We start from the raw sequence: 14,373 nt of genomic DNA on the forward strand, positions 1-14,373 counted from the left end.
TTTCTTTTTGCGAACACAGACTAACACGGCTGTTACTCTGAAACTTTTAAAAATAAGATAAGCTGCTGGAGGATACACTAGATAAGGGTCTAAAAACTACTCTGCCCAAAATCCTGAATCTACTAGACAGTCCTGGAATAGGGCCAAAAACATCTGCTAGACCAAATGACAACCATAGGTCATATGGTTCATGAACTGCCAGAGTGAGGAACAAATGCTTTATACCAGTGGAAAACTGGGAATCAGTTATTTTGCCTCTGTTAAGAAAGTCAATTTTTTTAAAAAAAACCTTCAGTTTTTTGTCAAAATTGTTTTTAGAGAAGAGAGTTAAATTTGGCTATATGAAAAGACTAGACAATACAGTAGAGATTAATATTTTATTCTATTTGTAGGATGTATTCTATTCTAAAAAGAATGTAAGAAACAGTTGACATTATTGATAGTCTGGATTGATAAATAAAACCATGGAAAGATTTATCAAATAGTTTAGAAGGCAGAGTGGCAGAGTAATACTTGCAACTCATATGCTTTCTACCCAAGCAATCAAAAAAGGTAGATATCATCCCCCTTTTTTATGGATGGAAACACTGATCAGCAACATTAACTTGCTTGCACAAGACTACAATGTGAGCAAGTATTAGAGCCTGCAAAGGAACCTAGGTCTGCTGTCTCCCACTTTCTTGTCACTAAACCACATTGCCTCACAACCTTGTGTCCATAGTTGTGCCTTTGGGAACTTCCAATTGAGTCTCTAAATATTTTCACTTTTCATACATATATGGAAGTTGATCCTGCAGATCTTAACACATAAAGAGTTCAAATCTCCCTCAATTACAAAGCTGTAATGACCAGTAGGTCAATGTGTTATAGGCATTAACTGAGGGCAGTAATAGAACCCAAGAATAACCCTGGCACTTGGGTCTCCACTATCTTGCAAACTCTGTAGTTATTCACACATGTGCAAAGTAAGCATAAGGTGAGTGTAACACTACAGTTCATTTCATGCTCACTTTGCACATATACACAATGGCTAAATATCATAAAGCATCTGACAGGTTAACAGTCCTCACGGTCATGAAAATGTAATTGGATTGCCTGCTATTCCCTGGGATACAGCAACAGTACGGTTCATTCTAAAAATATTAGAACAGGTAATTTAGCTATCCTACCTCCAAGAACTAGACTTTTTTTTAAGTGCAAGGTAATATGCTTGTCCCATTTTGTACCCGAACCCTCCACTCCCCATTTTCAACAGCTGCTATCTTTCATTTCCCATTATTGCTCCACTGCTTCCTTACCTGTAGCTACCTGACCTGTAGCTGCTTCGGTGTTGCTAACATTAATTATAACTATGTTGGCAGCTAAATCAGTACAATCACTAACAAGTACCACTCCTGCATGTGATGTACACATCTCTTTCATAGAAGTAGCCTGCAAACTCTTTAAAGGAGACACCTGCAGTTGGTTCAAGTATGAAAAGAGCACACGATAAGCCATCATACTTTATTGATTAGGAAACCTTACAAGCCACACAGAACAAATTGTTCTGCCCCACTGTTAATGGTAGAGTTTACCAAAATTTTACTTGTTCATATCTTCAAAGTCATTTCATGGCTTCAACTGAAATAGGTGAAAAAAGTTAAAACTATTGGATTCTTCTGAAAAGTCAGGTGAAAGAGGCTTTAAAAAAAAACCTCAACTTTTATTTGAAGTTAATGGGAGTTGCAGGTACTCAGCACCTCTGGTTCTGAGTCACATTGGTTTTCTGTGAAAAAACTGTGCACTATTCCCAAGGGCTAGAAGCAACATAAAGGTGTTAATGTCAACAATAAAAAAAAAGAAAAGAAAAAAAAGCTAAAAACTCACTCACTGTCTTCTGTGGGGAGGACCTGCAGGGAATAAATCCATTCTATTATATCATCTTTGTTCACCACATCTAAGGAATCCAACATATCCAGACCAGAGAGTGCGAAAAATGCAATTGTCAACCTAAAAGAAAAAGATACGACTTTCACTTCCCACCATAAATTTCACACTGGAGGTTAACAAAATTTAATACAAAAAATGAAAAAAAAAATAAACCTCAACTTTCTGATCTTGAGGAGTGAGACGCATTAAGTACAGTATAGCTTCTACATAAGGAACTTTACCTGCAACAGTGTTTTAAAATTTACTTATTTCTATACTCTTGAATGAGGCTCTTCATTACATGAATCACATTTCCTTTGGTATGATTAATGAAGTGCCATATATTTAAGTATTTGCACTGGAAAGAAAAGTGAATCAAACATACTAGCTTGCTAGTGGCAAGCCAAGCCTCTGAGGACATGTCTCCGCTGCAATGACACCCGCAACTCAGGTTGACCTGGGTCTCTGCCAACTGACTCGGGCTTGCAGGGCTCGGGTTAAGGAGCTGTTTAATTGCAGTGTAGATGTTTGGTCTCAGGCTGCAGCCCAAGCTCTGGGACCCTCCAGCTTCCCAGCATCCTAGAGCCCAGGCTCAAGCATGAGCCTAAACAGGTCTACACAGCAATTAAACAGCCCCTTAGCCTGAGCCAGCTGGCATGGACCAGCCATGGGGTTTTTAATTGCAGTTTAGACATACCTTTAGAGCAGCGGTGTCCAATAGAAATTTGATGCTAGCCACACTTGTGGTTTTGAGTTTTTCTTATTAGCCATAATTCAATAGCCCATTAGCCACATGTGGCTAGTGGTGAAGGTATTGGACACTGTTGCCTTAGAGGCTTGTCACAAGCACATAGACTGAGAATTGTTAAGGACAGCTAATGGACATTAGGGTAAGAGGAATGGAAGGAACACAAATCAAACAAAACCATTATTCAAAAAGGTTCCTGGGAATAAGGAGGTAGAAATGAGACAAGAATGTAATGGGTACTCTTTTACCTCAAGTACAAAGCCAGCCCCTGTGAACACGCACATATATATTCTTTCTAAAGCCGCAGGAGTTTTGGTAACAGAGCATAGCAGTGTCACACTCATATTTCTGAGCTGTGCTCAGACAAGACTTTCTTCCGTGTAATATCTTAGATAGGTCACATTGCTAAAACGTGCCTTTTCTCAAAGAGTGCCGCATGTGACAGTACTGTATCTTTGCTCGTCATGAAATATCAAGCACGGAATACCATACATCCACATTAGTACAAATACATAAGATGTCTGAGGTAAATCAAGCGAAAGCTAATTTGGGAACAATGATGATTCTATGGTAGTGTCAAAAACACATCCAAATATAGAGATATAACAGCAGGCTGCCCACCGAAAACTCTTCCATGGAGCCAAATGGCCTTTTTAATTAGAGAGCTGCAAAGTTCTTTGAGCAGCACAAGATTAACCCTTCAAGGCTTCTTACAGTGGTACCTTCAGATGATTATATCTGTGCCACCACTCTAGTCTTTGTGAACAGTATCACAGCAAAAACATTTTGAGTCAACAAAATGGAAAGCTGATCTATAGACTTCATTTACAGCATCCCATTTTGGCACAAACATCAAATTGGCAATATTATGAAATAGTGTGTGATGGTTGTTTCACCTGCCACTTCAGGTACTGCATAAATTTCAATTTATAGTCAAGTGTCAAACATATATTTGACACATTTGCCTCCACACTGAAATCTATGAAGTCAGGAGGCTCGTACAAATGAAGGGGTCCAACAGATGTACTGATTTGGAGTCCCCTGCTTTCTTTTTCTTTTTTTAAAAATCAAGCCTCAGTCTGAAGTTAGAGAAAAAGGTCCATACTGATTACCAAAAGACTCAGAACTCCTGGTCCTCAGGTATGGACAGAGGATATATTTTTCAAGTACAATTCAAAAACCTTTTTAAAATGACTATTTGAGATGTTGAACAAGCAACACAGGAAAAGTACCATGATGTATCACAAACTTCAAGTAGACTTGACTCAAGGGACAGAAGATCTTATGGTCTTCTCCTTGTAAAAGAGCTCTGCAAGCACTTACAGCACTGAGTGTGATGGTAAGAATTACATTACTAAACTATCACTAAAGTTACCATTGCTATTGCAGCACAGAATAGCTAGAGAGAATTAGATATTCTCTCCATTTATTCTAGTTGTTCAGGATACCGCTGCTTTTAATTAAGTTGAAAATTTAAACCTGAAAATACCAATAAACCCCAAAAGTTGGTAGAATACCTAAAAATATGTTACAAACTGATAATAAGTTAAATCAGTTGAAGTTATTTCAACATCATGCCCCAGCACTCGCTTAATCAAAAATATTGCGGACAGACTCCATGCAAGTTTCAACACAACTCCGCTAATACACCCCAAACATGGTTTACCAAACCTTGCTATTTTAGATGCCCAACTGTGCAATGTTTTGGTGACATCAATAAATGTCTAGTGAGCACTAGCTTTAAGAGCTTCAAACTCATTTTCACTTTTGACCTGCACTGGTATTTCAATGCAGAGATCAAAGACTACTTCACTAATCTATTGCACAATTTATATAATTAATGAAATGTATGGTAGGAAGGGAGAAAAAGGACAATGTCTAAATCTGTCTTCCAGATAGTTGCAAATACTGGGAAATTCAAGTGTAAAAGTATAACTAGGCAGGCCAAAAAAAGAATTTGAAGAACTAACAAAAGATTAAAAAAAAAGTTACTGTTAGTTAAGTACATCAGAAGCAGGAAACCTGCCAATTAGTGGGGCCACTGGATGACTGAGGTGCTAAAAAGAGCATTAAAGGAAGATAAGGCCATTGAGGAGAAGCTAAATGAATTTTTGCATCAGCCTTCACTGCAGAGGATGTGTGAGGGAGATTCCTACACCTGAGCCATTCTTTTTAGTGAACAAACCTGTGGAACTGTCCCAGATTGAGATGACAAAAGAAGAGGTTTTAGATCAATCTGATAAATTAAATAGTAATAAATCACCAGCACCAGATGGTATTCACCCACAAGTTCTGAAGGAACTCAAAAATGAAAATCGCAGCACAACTGCCTATAGTATGTAACCTATCATTTAAATTAGCTTCTGTTCCAGATGTCTGGAGGATGGCTAATGTGACACCAATTTTTTAAAAAGGGTTCCGAGGCAACCCTGGCAATTAAAGGCCGGTAACCCTAACTTCAGTAGCAGGCAAACGGGTTGAAACTATAGTAAAGAACAGAATTATTAGACACATCGATGAACACGATTTGTTGGGGGAGGGGGGGGAAAGAGTCAACACAGCTTTTGTAAAGGGAAATCATGACTCACCAAACCACCATAATTCTCTGAGACAGTCAAACAAATATGTGGACAAGGGTGATCCAATGCATATAGTGCACAAGCCTTTGAGAAGATCCCTCACCAAAGCCTCTTAAGCAAACTAAGCAATCACGGGATAAGAGGGCAGGTCCTCTCATGGATCAGTAACTGGTTAAAAGACAGGAAAAACAAAGGGTATGTTTTCAGAATGGAGAGAGGTAAACAGTGGTGTCCCCCAGGAATCTGTACTGGGACCAGTGCTGTTCAACATACTCAAATGATCTAGAAAAAGGGATAAAGAGTGAGGTGATAAAGTTTGCACTCTTTACAAAATTACTCAAGATAGTACAAAGCAGTCTGTGAAGGGTTACAAAGGGATCTCACAAAACTGGGCGATGGGGTGACCAAATGGCAAATGAAACTCAATGTTGATAAATGCAAAGTAATTCTTATAGGAAAACATAATACCACCTTTACACACAAAATGATGGGGTATAAATTAGCCGTTACAACTCAAGAAAGAGATCCTGGAGTCATCATAGATAGTTTTCTGAAAACATCCACTCAATGTGCAGCAGCAGTCCAAAAAAGCTAACAATGTTAGAAATATCTATCCCTTTCCTCATGTTTATGACAGTGAGTATAATAACGCCACTAGATAAATCCATGGTACGCCCACACCTTGAATACTGCGTGCAGTTCCTGTCCCCCATCTCAAAAAAGATGTTGGAAATGGAAAAGGTACAGAGAAAAGCAACAAAAAATGATTAGGGGTATGGAACAGTTTCTATATAAGGAAAGATTAAAAAGACTGGAACTATTCAGCTTGGAAAAGAGACGACTAAGGGGAGATATGATAGAGGTCTATAAAATCATGAATGGTGTGGAGAAATTGAATAAGGAAGTGGTATTTACCCCTTTCACGTAACACAAAAACAAAAGATCACACAATGAAATTAATAGCAGCTTTAAAATGAACAAAAGGAACTACTTCACACAACGCACAGGTCAATCTGTGGAACTCATTGCTAGGGGATGTTGTGAAGATCAAAAGTATAGTGGTCAAAAAAGAATTATGCAAGTTCATGGAGGATAGGTCCATCAAAGGCTATTAGCCAAGACAGTCCAGGATGCAACCCCATGCTCTGGGTGTCCCTAAGCACCTGACTGCCAGATCCTGGGACTGGACAAAAGGGAATAATTGCCTTGTCCTGTTCATTCCCTCTGAAGCATCTGGCATTGACCACCGTTGGAAGACAGAATACTGGGCTACATGAACCACTGTTCTGACCCAGTATGGTCTTTCGTATGTTCTTATGAAATACAACGTAAGGAATAAACCACCCTATATGGGCCCCAAAGTGATAGATGTGACTTATTATGTCTGTTCCATCTCTAGGTAGGACTTCATGAATATTTCACCCTTTTGTCACGTACCCATAGATCACTGTATGTCTTGGATTAAAAAATGAAATAAAAATTCTCTTATCTGCTCTCAAGCTCCCACAGGCATTTTACCTTCCTGTCTTTTCCCTCCTATTTGTTTATTTGGGGTTTTCCCTATGAGCAGAAGTTCTGTGGATCTTCTTTGCTGCCAGAGTGGGTAAACTTTAAAAGTTTTTTTTAAAATAAACTTGTTTTAAATTTATGATAAATTATGTTACAGTCTAAACTTGCTTGTTCACATCATTTAAATAAAATAAAAACTAATATGCTGAAACTCAACCTTTATGAGTTAATGGCTGCTTTTTATATTCAGAGTCAGGGAGAAACACCTTTAACTTCTGACACTAAGCCTTATAAATAGCACAGTATGTCACCTACTACATTAAACAGTTAAATAATTTCCACTCTTTATAATGGAGTGAATGATAGTATTTACCCTTCCCCCACACCCAAAATATCAGTACTTTCAGCCAGTACAGAACAACTTTTGCCTTCTTTATTTTTGATATCAGGTTAGCAAAATGCTTGAAGCCATTCATCAAAGTAACCTAGAATTGTTCAGAGTGTAATTTCTAATGTGGATTTAAACAATTAAAGTAGGGGGGAAAATCTAATAATTTTAATTAACTCAGTTAATACAAAAGTTAAAAATCTTGGCTTTGGGCATTTTAAATAGGATTCCAATTTCCATCCAAATGCAGCTTGGAATTAGTCATGATCAAAAAGTTAGGTATCTAGTAAATAAGAAATACATCATCCACCAGTTTCCACCATAGTACTTAATTTCTGCATTTTGTACCTGAATAATGTACATTGAGCTCTCCAGTTACTTTAACAGATGTACAAGTATAGTGCATTCTCCTGGTTAGCAAAAAGAATGATCAAAACTAGGGCAATGACTATATTCAGTTGTAAATATAACTGACATCTTAATGGCTACATCAACCAATGAGATTTCATTTTCTCAAGATTCAAAGTACACGTGGAAAACAAAACTCAGATTATAATTTAAATTATTGCTTTAAAACAAGTGACTTAATTAATCCAACCTGCATGCCTGCTGACCTTAAGTACACACAGCAGGGAGGAGCTCCTTCCAGTGTGAGGAGAACAGCCACAAGGACTGGAAGGATCACCTACTTACCTTTCTCTTAGCTACTTTTGTCCCAGATGGCCTTAGGAGGATATAAACTGCAGCCCTGACTACACTAGTATTTGCAAATGCTCTCACATCGCTGCTCTAACACTCGTAGGAATACTAGTTTAGAAAGAGCAATAGTATTTTAGCACAGTGACATCCAAACTTTCATGATCAGAAAACATTTTGGTAGGAACAGGTATGCCCTACGTACACCCCCCTCCCGCCCGCGATTACTAGCAGCAGGGCAGCTGCACTGGCGATCGTGCAACGGCGGCCGTTTTCCCACCACAGGCTGGCGCGGCCACCCGCAGGAGGGAAAGAGCAGCTCAACGCACGCTACCCAGAGCCCCCGCACGAGCTGTCCCTGAGCAGCAGGAGCTGCGAACCGCCTGTCCGGTACCCGCGCGCTAACGGGATCAGGTGCGAGCGGCTGCGCTGAGGCCTGCCCGGAAGCTGGACGCGTGGAAACTAGATCCAGAGACTGTGTCACAGACCAGACCCCAGCGCTAGGGCCTCAGAGTGGCCGAGACGCGAGCGGGCCGGACCCCCCGTCCGCGAGTCGGCTACGACCAGAATCCGACCTGGAGGCGCCTCGATGTGACGGGCCCTAGGACAGCTCCAACGGCCCCCCCCTCAGCCCCGCACGCACTCCCCCCACTTTGCGGCCCTCTCCCTCCAGCGCCTTCCCAACCGGGCCGGTACCTGCTAGTCTCCAGGGACGAGTATCTCTCGGGCAGGATCTGCAGGCAGCGCTGGAAGAAGCGCACGTGCCGCTCCTTCAGGAAATCCAACCGCTCCTCATCCCCAATGCCCGGATCCTCCTCTGGCGCCGCCATCTTATCCGCCCTCCCCACCCTGGCAGCCACCCGGCGCGCACAATCTGTGTCACCAGCCACATCCGGCGCGAGCAACGCGCGATGGCTCACGTGATCTCGAGGGTAACGTGGTCTTCGTGACTCAAGGACGCAACACTGACGGCCCGGGCCGCAAGCTGGCTAGCTGGTTTTGGAGGCGTGGCCAGAACGTGACTTGCCACGTGCCTGCCCGCTGTGGTCCATTCAGGCGCCCAAGCGAAGTAGAGCCACTTCTCCTGTGATCACTGCGCGGTGGAATGAATTATGGGAGCATCACCCTACGATTATCATAGAATCATAGAATATCAGGGTTGGAAGGGACCTCAGGAGGTCATCTAGTCCAACCCCCTGCTCAAAGCAGGACCAATCCACAAGTTTTTGCCCCAGATCCCTAAATGGCCCCCTCAAGGATTGAACTCACAACCCTGGATTTAGCAGGCCAATGCTCAAACCCCTGAGCTACTAATAGTGATAGCACTCTGGTTTGTTCATAGTTTGTAGACCAATCCATTAAATAGAGTGTATTTCCAAATCATTTTTTAACTTTTATTGGGGTGATTCATAGACTACCCAATAAATGATGTTTGAAAGTTTCTTTATAACCAAGGACATCACCAACTGATGTTTTCACAGATTCAAATTTGCCTCAACTAATGTAGTGGCATTAATATTTCCCTTTAAATAATGTCTAAGTAGTAAATATATAGTAGTAGTAAATATACAGTGAGATGGAGCATAAGCATAGCCCACAACCTTCATCCTGTCTCTGTTCCATTCTCTCATCCTTTTAGAGAAGTCTTCCTTTCTCTTTCCTCATTCTCAGGTTCCCTGTTCAAACCTTCCCTCTTCCCATTCTCCTGTCCTTGCTTCCTATTCACTCCTCCCCACTTCTCAAGGTGAAGAGCCCACTGCTAAACTCCAATTGCCTTCTGCCAAACTCCATCTTCTTTCCCTCCTACTCCCCAATCCAATCATCGTAAGTCAAATCATGTGAATTTAAAAAAATTCTTACACAACAGTGTACACAAGATAAATGCCCTCGGATGCTGTTTTTCAAGCTTTTACTTCTTTTCAGAATATTGAAAATAAGATTCTCACCACAAAAGGAGAACTGTACACTAAGTCCCTGAACTAGTCTGAAAAACTGCTGTTGTGCATGTAACTGTAGATGATGCATCTGATTTGATGACATAGTATCTGCTACATCTGAGCACAGACACTGTAGTATCAGTGGTAAGCCCATAATCATTTATCCCTCTCCAGTGAAATAAACCAAATGAAAAGTCAGGGTTGAAAGTGGCACATAGGAAGCCCAGCAGAGATATTTATGACGTGCCTCTCTCTAGTCTCTAGGGAGGGTACTTGTTTCATTCCTCAGTCTTGCAGTCTGTGGTAACATTATATTCTGCCTAATTAATTAAGGTTAACATTAAGTGCTCAAAGAAAGGCAACTTCCTTCTCTCAGGTGTTCATGTTGTTGAGCTATTTCTACATTGATTTTATGCTATTGACCAACCTGTTTTCACTGCTGTTATTAAAGAAATCCTGGCAGTTTAGCACCTTTTTTTCTGCCCTACAAAGTATGCCATACCATCTCGTCTAATTTTAGAGATATAGGTTCCAACCTCTGTCCTTTTGCAAGCAGACATATCAGTGGCATTGTAACTGAATTTTCTTCTCATCTGAGTACAGAATTTTAATCAAACACTTATCATATATACCTTTAGTGATCCATTGTTTCCATGTGCCCTCTAGCAAAGGTTGGAACTTTTTAATATATTTATGGAATATAGCAGACCGTATTCAGAGTCAAATACCAAATATTCCTATGATGCACTGACTATCTCGGGCATGGCAGACTTAAAACACCTTCCAACACATATAGCTTACTTATTTTAATGGAAGAATTGCCCTTTTCTGTCCTAATATATTGGACCATTTGATATATTTAACTGCATTTGCAAACACTCCATCAAATACACACATTCTCATGTTAACCTTAAAGTGCAGTTGCATGGAGAACAAAAATGGAAGATGTACACAACCAGTATGCAGCAAATATACTCATTTTAAAGAAAAGTGCCCACGAAGAATACTCATGTTTAGCCACAATAGAAGGTGTAACAAAAAACAAAAGGTAATTTGAATAATACTGTCAACTTCACAAGTTACCAAAAATGTATTTGTTTTGAGTTTCTCTCTACAGTGGAAAGAAATTCTCAACTGTGTAATTTAGAATAACCAATATGAGATGACTTTGTAGATCTACACCTACTCTTGCAGGACAGGACTGTTCCCCAGAGTACATTTCTCAAACTGGGGGTCACAAGGTTATTACATGGGGGGGGGGGGTCTCGAGCCGTCAGCTTCCACCCCAAACCCCACTTCACCTCCAGCATTAAAAAAATATATATTTAACACTATTATAAAAGTGTTTTTAATTCATAAGGGGAGGGGGGGTGCACTCAGAGGCTTGCAGTGTGAAAGGTGTCACCAGTACAAAAGTTTGAGAACCACTGTTTTAGAAGGCTGTTTAGAATTAATTTATATTTTCCATCGCTCTATTGCTCCTGTGAATAACACATTACGAATCAGGCCTTAGCATTATGAAAATTCCAGCTTCTAGTACCAATACTTTGAGAATTTTAGAATAAATGGCCTGATTCTCCAGCATAAACATCGCCTAAACCCACCAGATCTAGTAAGATGATTTCCTCTGCACAGATCCTCAAGCGGCATAGAGCCAACACAGTAATTTAAATAGCACCTTCTTCCTAACTACTGGCAAAGGGGGAATGGCTGAACCATGTGATATCTGCCATAACAGCTCATTGGGGCCACTCATGGCCAGTGTAATTTACACCATGGACTGGTCCAATGCCCAGAATGAAGACAGCAGACAGGTAGTTTTTACATCCTGTAGGAGGAATATAGGTCCATGTTAGAACTGGGTGAACTCTGGTTTTAAACAGAGTGTGGATTTTGATGCGAGTCAGGCCCAAAGCATGTGACCAAAAAGAATGAGTTCATGAGAATGAAGGGTTGTTTGTGTCAAACTTGTAGTGATCCTGGAAATAATAGTATTATCTTATTTAAAGTTTGGGCTAAGCAATAGCAATAAAGAGAAAATGTTAACTGGGCACCAGGTGCAGTAAATAATTGGTTAGAAATGCAGAGTCCAGTAGCTACAGAAAAATAGGGCAAAGTGAGATAAGGGGAAAAAGCTTGAAGAAAGAAGAATATAGCCCCAAACTGCTTGAGTTAATTTTAGCTAAGCTCCAATAATAGCAGTGACATCATTTGTTTGCAATAGCATGTAAAAAGCAAGGTTTTCTTAGAGACTAACCAATTTATTTGAGCATGAGCTTTCGTGAGCTACAGCTCACTTCAGCGGATGCATCCTGTAGCTCACGAAAGCTCATGCTCAAATAAATTGGTTAGTCTCTAAGGTGCCACAAGTACTCCTTTTCTTTTTGCGAATACAGACTAACACGGCTGTTACTCTGAAAAATGGATCAAATATAGTACTAATGTACATTTTCTATTGGCAATAGTTTTCCTTAATTTTTGTTACTTTATAAATACCAACTCTGACCTGAAAAATAATGTTAAGAGTATTCAATGTACACACAACTCCTATAAATAAAATTGATGGAAATAAGAGTTTTTTCAAATCTCTGTATATGGCACTGGTGATGTCATGTATGAATTAAAACTAGTAGATGAACCAGAATATCTGCACTCCAGATATCTCAGGATATTAAGAAGGTTGCAACTTAAAAAGTTATTTAAAATACAGCAATGTAGTCAGCACTACATGCTCTTTTACAATATTATCATTTTACAAATAAACCTTGGATTTAAAAAAAACAAACAAACTTAAACTGTTTAGATCGGAAAGCAGAACTATAAAGTGTAGCTTTTCAAATGTCTGTATCACTTACACTGATTCAGAGTTGTGTGCTCCTGCAAAACTGCTAGCCATCAAAAGGTAATCAGTAGGCCGGGGGGGGGGGGGGGGGGAAGCACCAGGCACACTGGATCATAGGCTGCACTGACTTACACCCCATTTAACCAATTATTTCCATAGTACTGCGCTGAGTACAAGTAAGCATGCTGTATTTATGTGATGTTGTCTTGCCTAGTGACGTCAAGGATCTCAATGCATAGTACAACTAACATTCTTGTCCACAAGTATTACTTGTAAACTGAAATAATAGTAATAGGATGAAATTTAATAATGAGAAGCGTAAGGTCATGCATTTAGGGATTAATAACAAGAATTTTAGTTATAAGCTGGGGGGACGCATCAATTAGAAGTAACGGAGGAGGAGAAGGACCTTGGAGTATTGGTTGATCACAGGATGACTATGAGCCGCCAATGTGATATGGCCGTGAAAAAAGCTAATGCGGTCTTGGAATGCATCAGGCGAGGTATTAATACCGTTATACAAGGCACTGGTGAGACCTCATCTGGAATACTGTGTGCAGTTCTGGTCTCCCATGTTTAAGAAGGATGAATTCGAACTGGAACAGGTACAGAGAAGGGCTACTAGGATGATCCAAGGAATGGAAAACCTGTCTTATGAAAGGAGACTCAAGGAGCTTGGCTTGTTTAGCCTAACCAAAAAAAGTTTGAGGGGGAGATATGATTGCTCTCTATAAATATATCAAAGGGATAAATACCGGAGAGGGAGAGGAATTATTTAAGCTCAGTACCAATGTGGACACAAGAACAAATGGATATAAACTGCCTGATAAGTTTATGGAGGAGATGGCATGATGGGATAACATGATTTTGGAAATGAATAGTTAAAGATCAATTAATAGTAAATAGGCCCAATGGCCTGTGATGGGATGTTAGATGGAGTGGGATCCGAGTTACTACAGAGAATTCTTTCCTGGGTATCTAGCTGGTGAATCTTGCCCACATGCTCAGAGTTCAGCTGATCGCCATATTTGGGGTAGGGAAGGAATTTTCCTCCAGGGCGGATTGGAAGAGGCCCTAGAGGTTCTTCGCCTTCCTCTGTAGCATGGGGCACGGGTCACTTGCTGGAGGATTCTCTGCACCTTAAAGTCTTTAAAGCATGATTTGAGGACTTCAATAGCTCAGACATAGGTGAGAGGTTTATTGCAGGAGTGGGTGGGTGAGATTCTGTGGTCTGCATTGTGCAGGAGGTCAGACTAGATGATCATAATGGTCCCTTCTGACCTTAATATCTATGAGTTTAAAGTCTACTCACAACCTTTTCCAGAGAAGTAAAGCTAAATCATCATCCAGGCTCCAAATATTTGAGCATAAATTTTAGAATTTGCACCCTTTGGCTCCAGTGGATCAGAAAAAGAGAAGCTTGAGTGTTCTTGTCATTTGAACACAACACCACAACTTCAGTACATACCATGTATAATTTTATTTTATATTGAGGCCTAAAAGAATGATCTCCTATTGTGAACTTGGTTTTATTCAACTGTTTCCTAATTTGTCTTTTGGAAGGGAGAAAGGGTCATCAAACTGTTGAAATAGGAGAAAACAAGGCATTTAAAAAAATCTATTTTGGTATGAAGAAAAGGAGTACTTGTGGCACCTTAGAGACTAACCAATTTATTTGAGCATAAGCTTTCGTGAGCTACATGAAGTGAGCTGTAGCTCACGAAAGCTTATGCTCAAATAAATTGGTTAGTCTCTAAGGTGCCACA

At 40.2% G+C, this 14,373-nt stretch overlaps 1 protein-coding gene across 3 annotated transcripts in view; it reads right to left on the reverse strand.

Annotated features, from left to right (window-relative positions):
* Positions 1-8,716, reverse strand: part of PGGT1B (protein geranylgeranyltransferase type I subunit beta) — a 73,896-nt gene extending 65,180 nt beyond the window's left edge. For 2 of the 3 annotated variants that reach the window (XM_073344735.2, XM_073344733.2), the window contains exons 1-2: positions 8,525-8,716; positions 1,871-1,989 (exon numbers count right to left, since the gene is read on the reverse strand). In XM_073344735.2, coding sequence (XP_073200836.2) covers positions 1,871-1,989; positions 8,525-8,658 — 253 coding nt within the window. In that variant the 5' untranslated portion in view covers positions 8,659-8,716. Of the gene's footprint in view, positions 1-1,870; positions 1,990-5,244; positions 5,404-8,524 lie in introns of all 3 variants that reach the window. The other variant, XM_073344734.2, reaches the window with a different exon arrangement.
* Between the last annotated feature and the right edge of the window lie 5,657 nt (positions 8,717-14,373).

This window comes from Lepidochelys kempii, chromosome 5 (assembly GCF_965140285.1).
Source record: "Lepidochelys kempii isolate rLepKem1 chromosome 5, rLepKem1.hap1, whole genome shotgun sequence".
In the NCBI taxonomy this organism is placed as follows: domain Eukaryota; kingdom Metazoa; phylum Chordata; order Testudines; family Cheloniidae; genus Lepidochelys; species Lepidochelys kempii.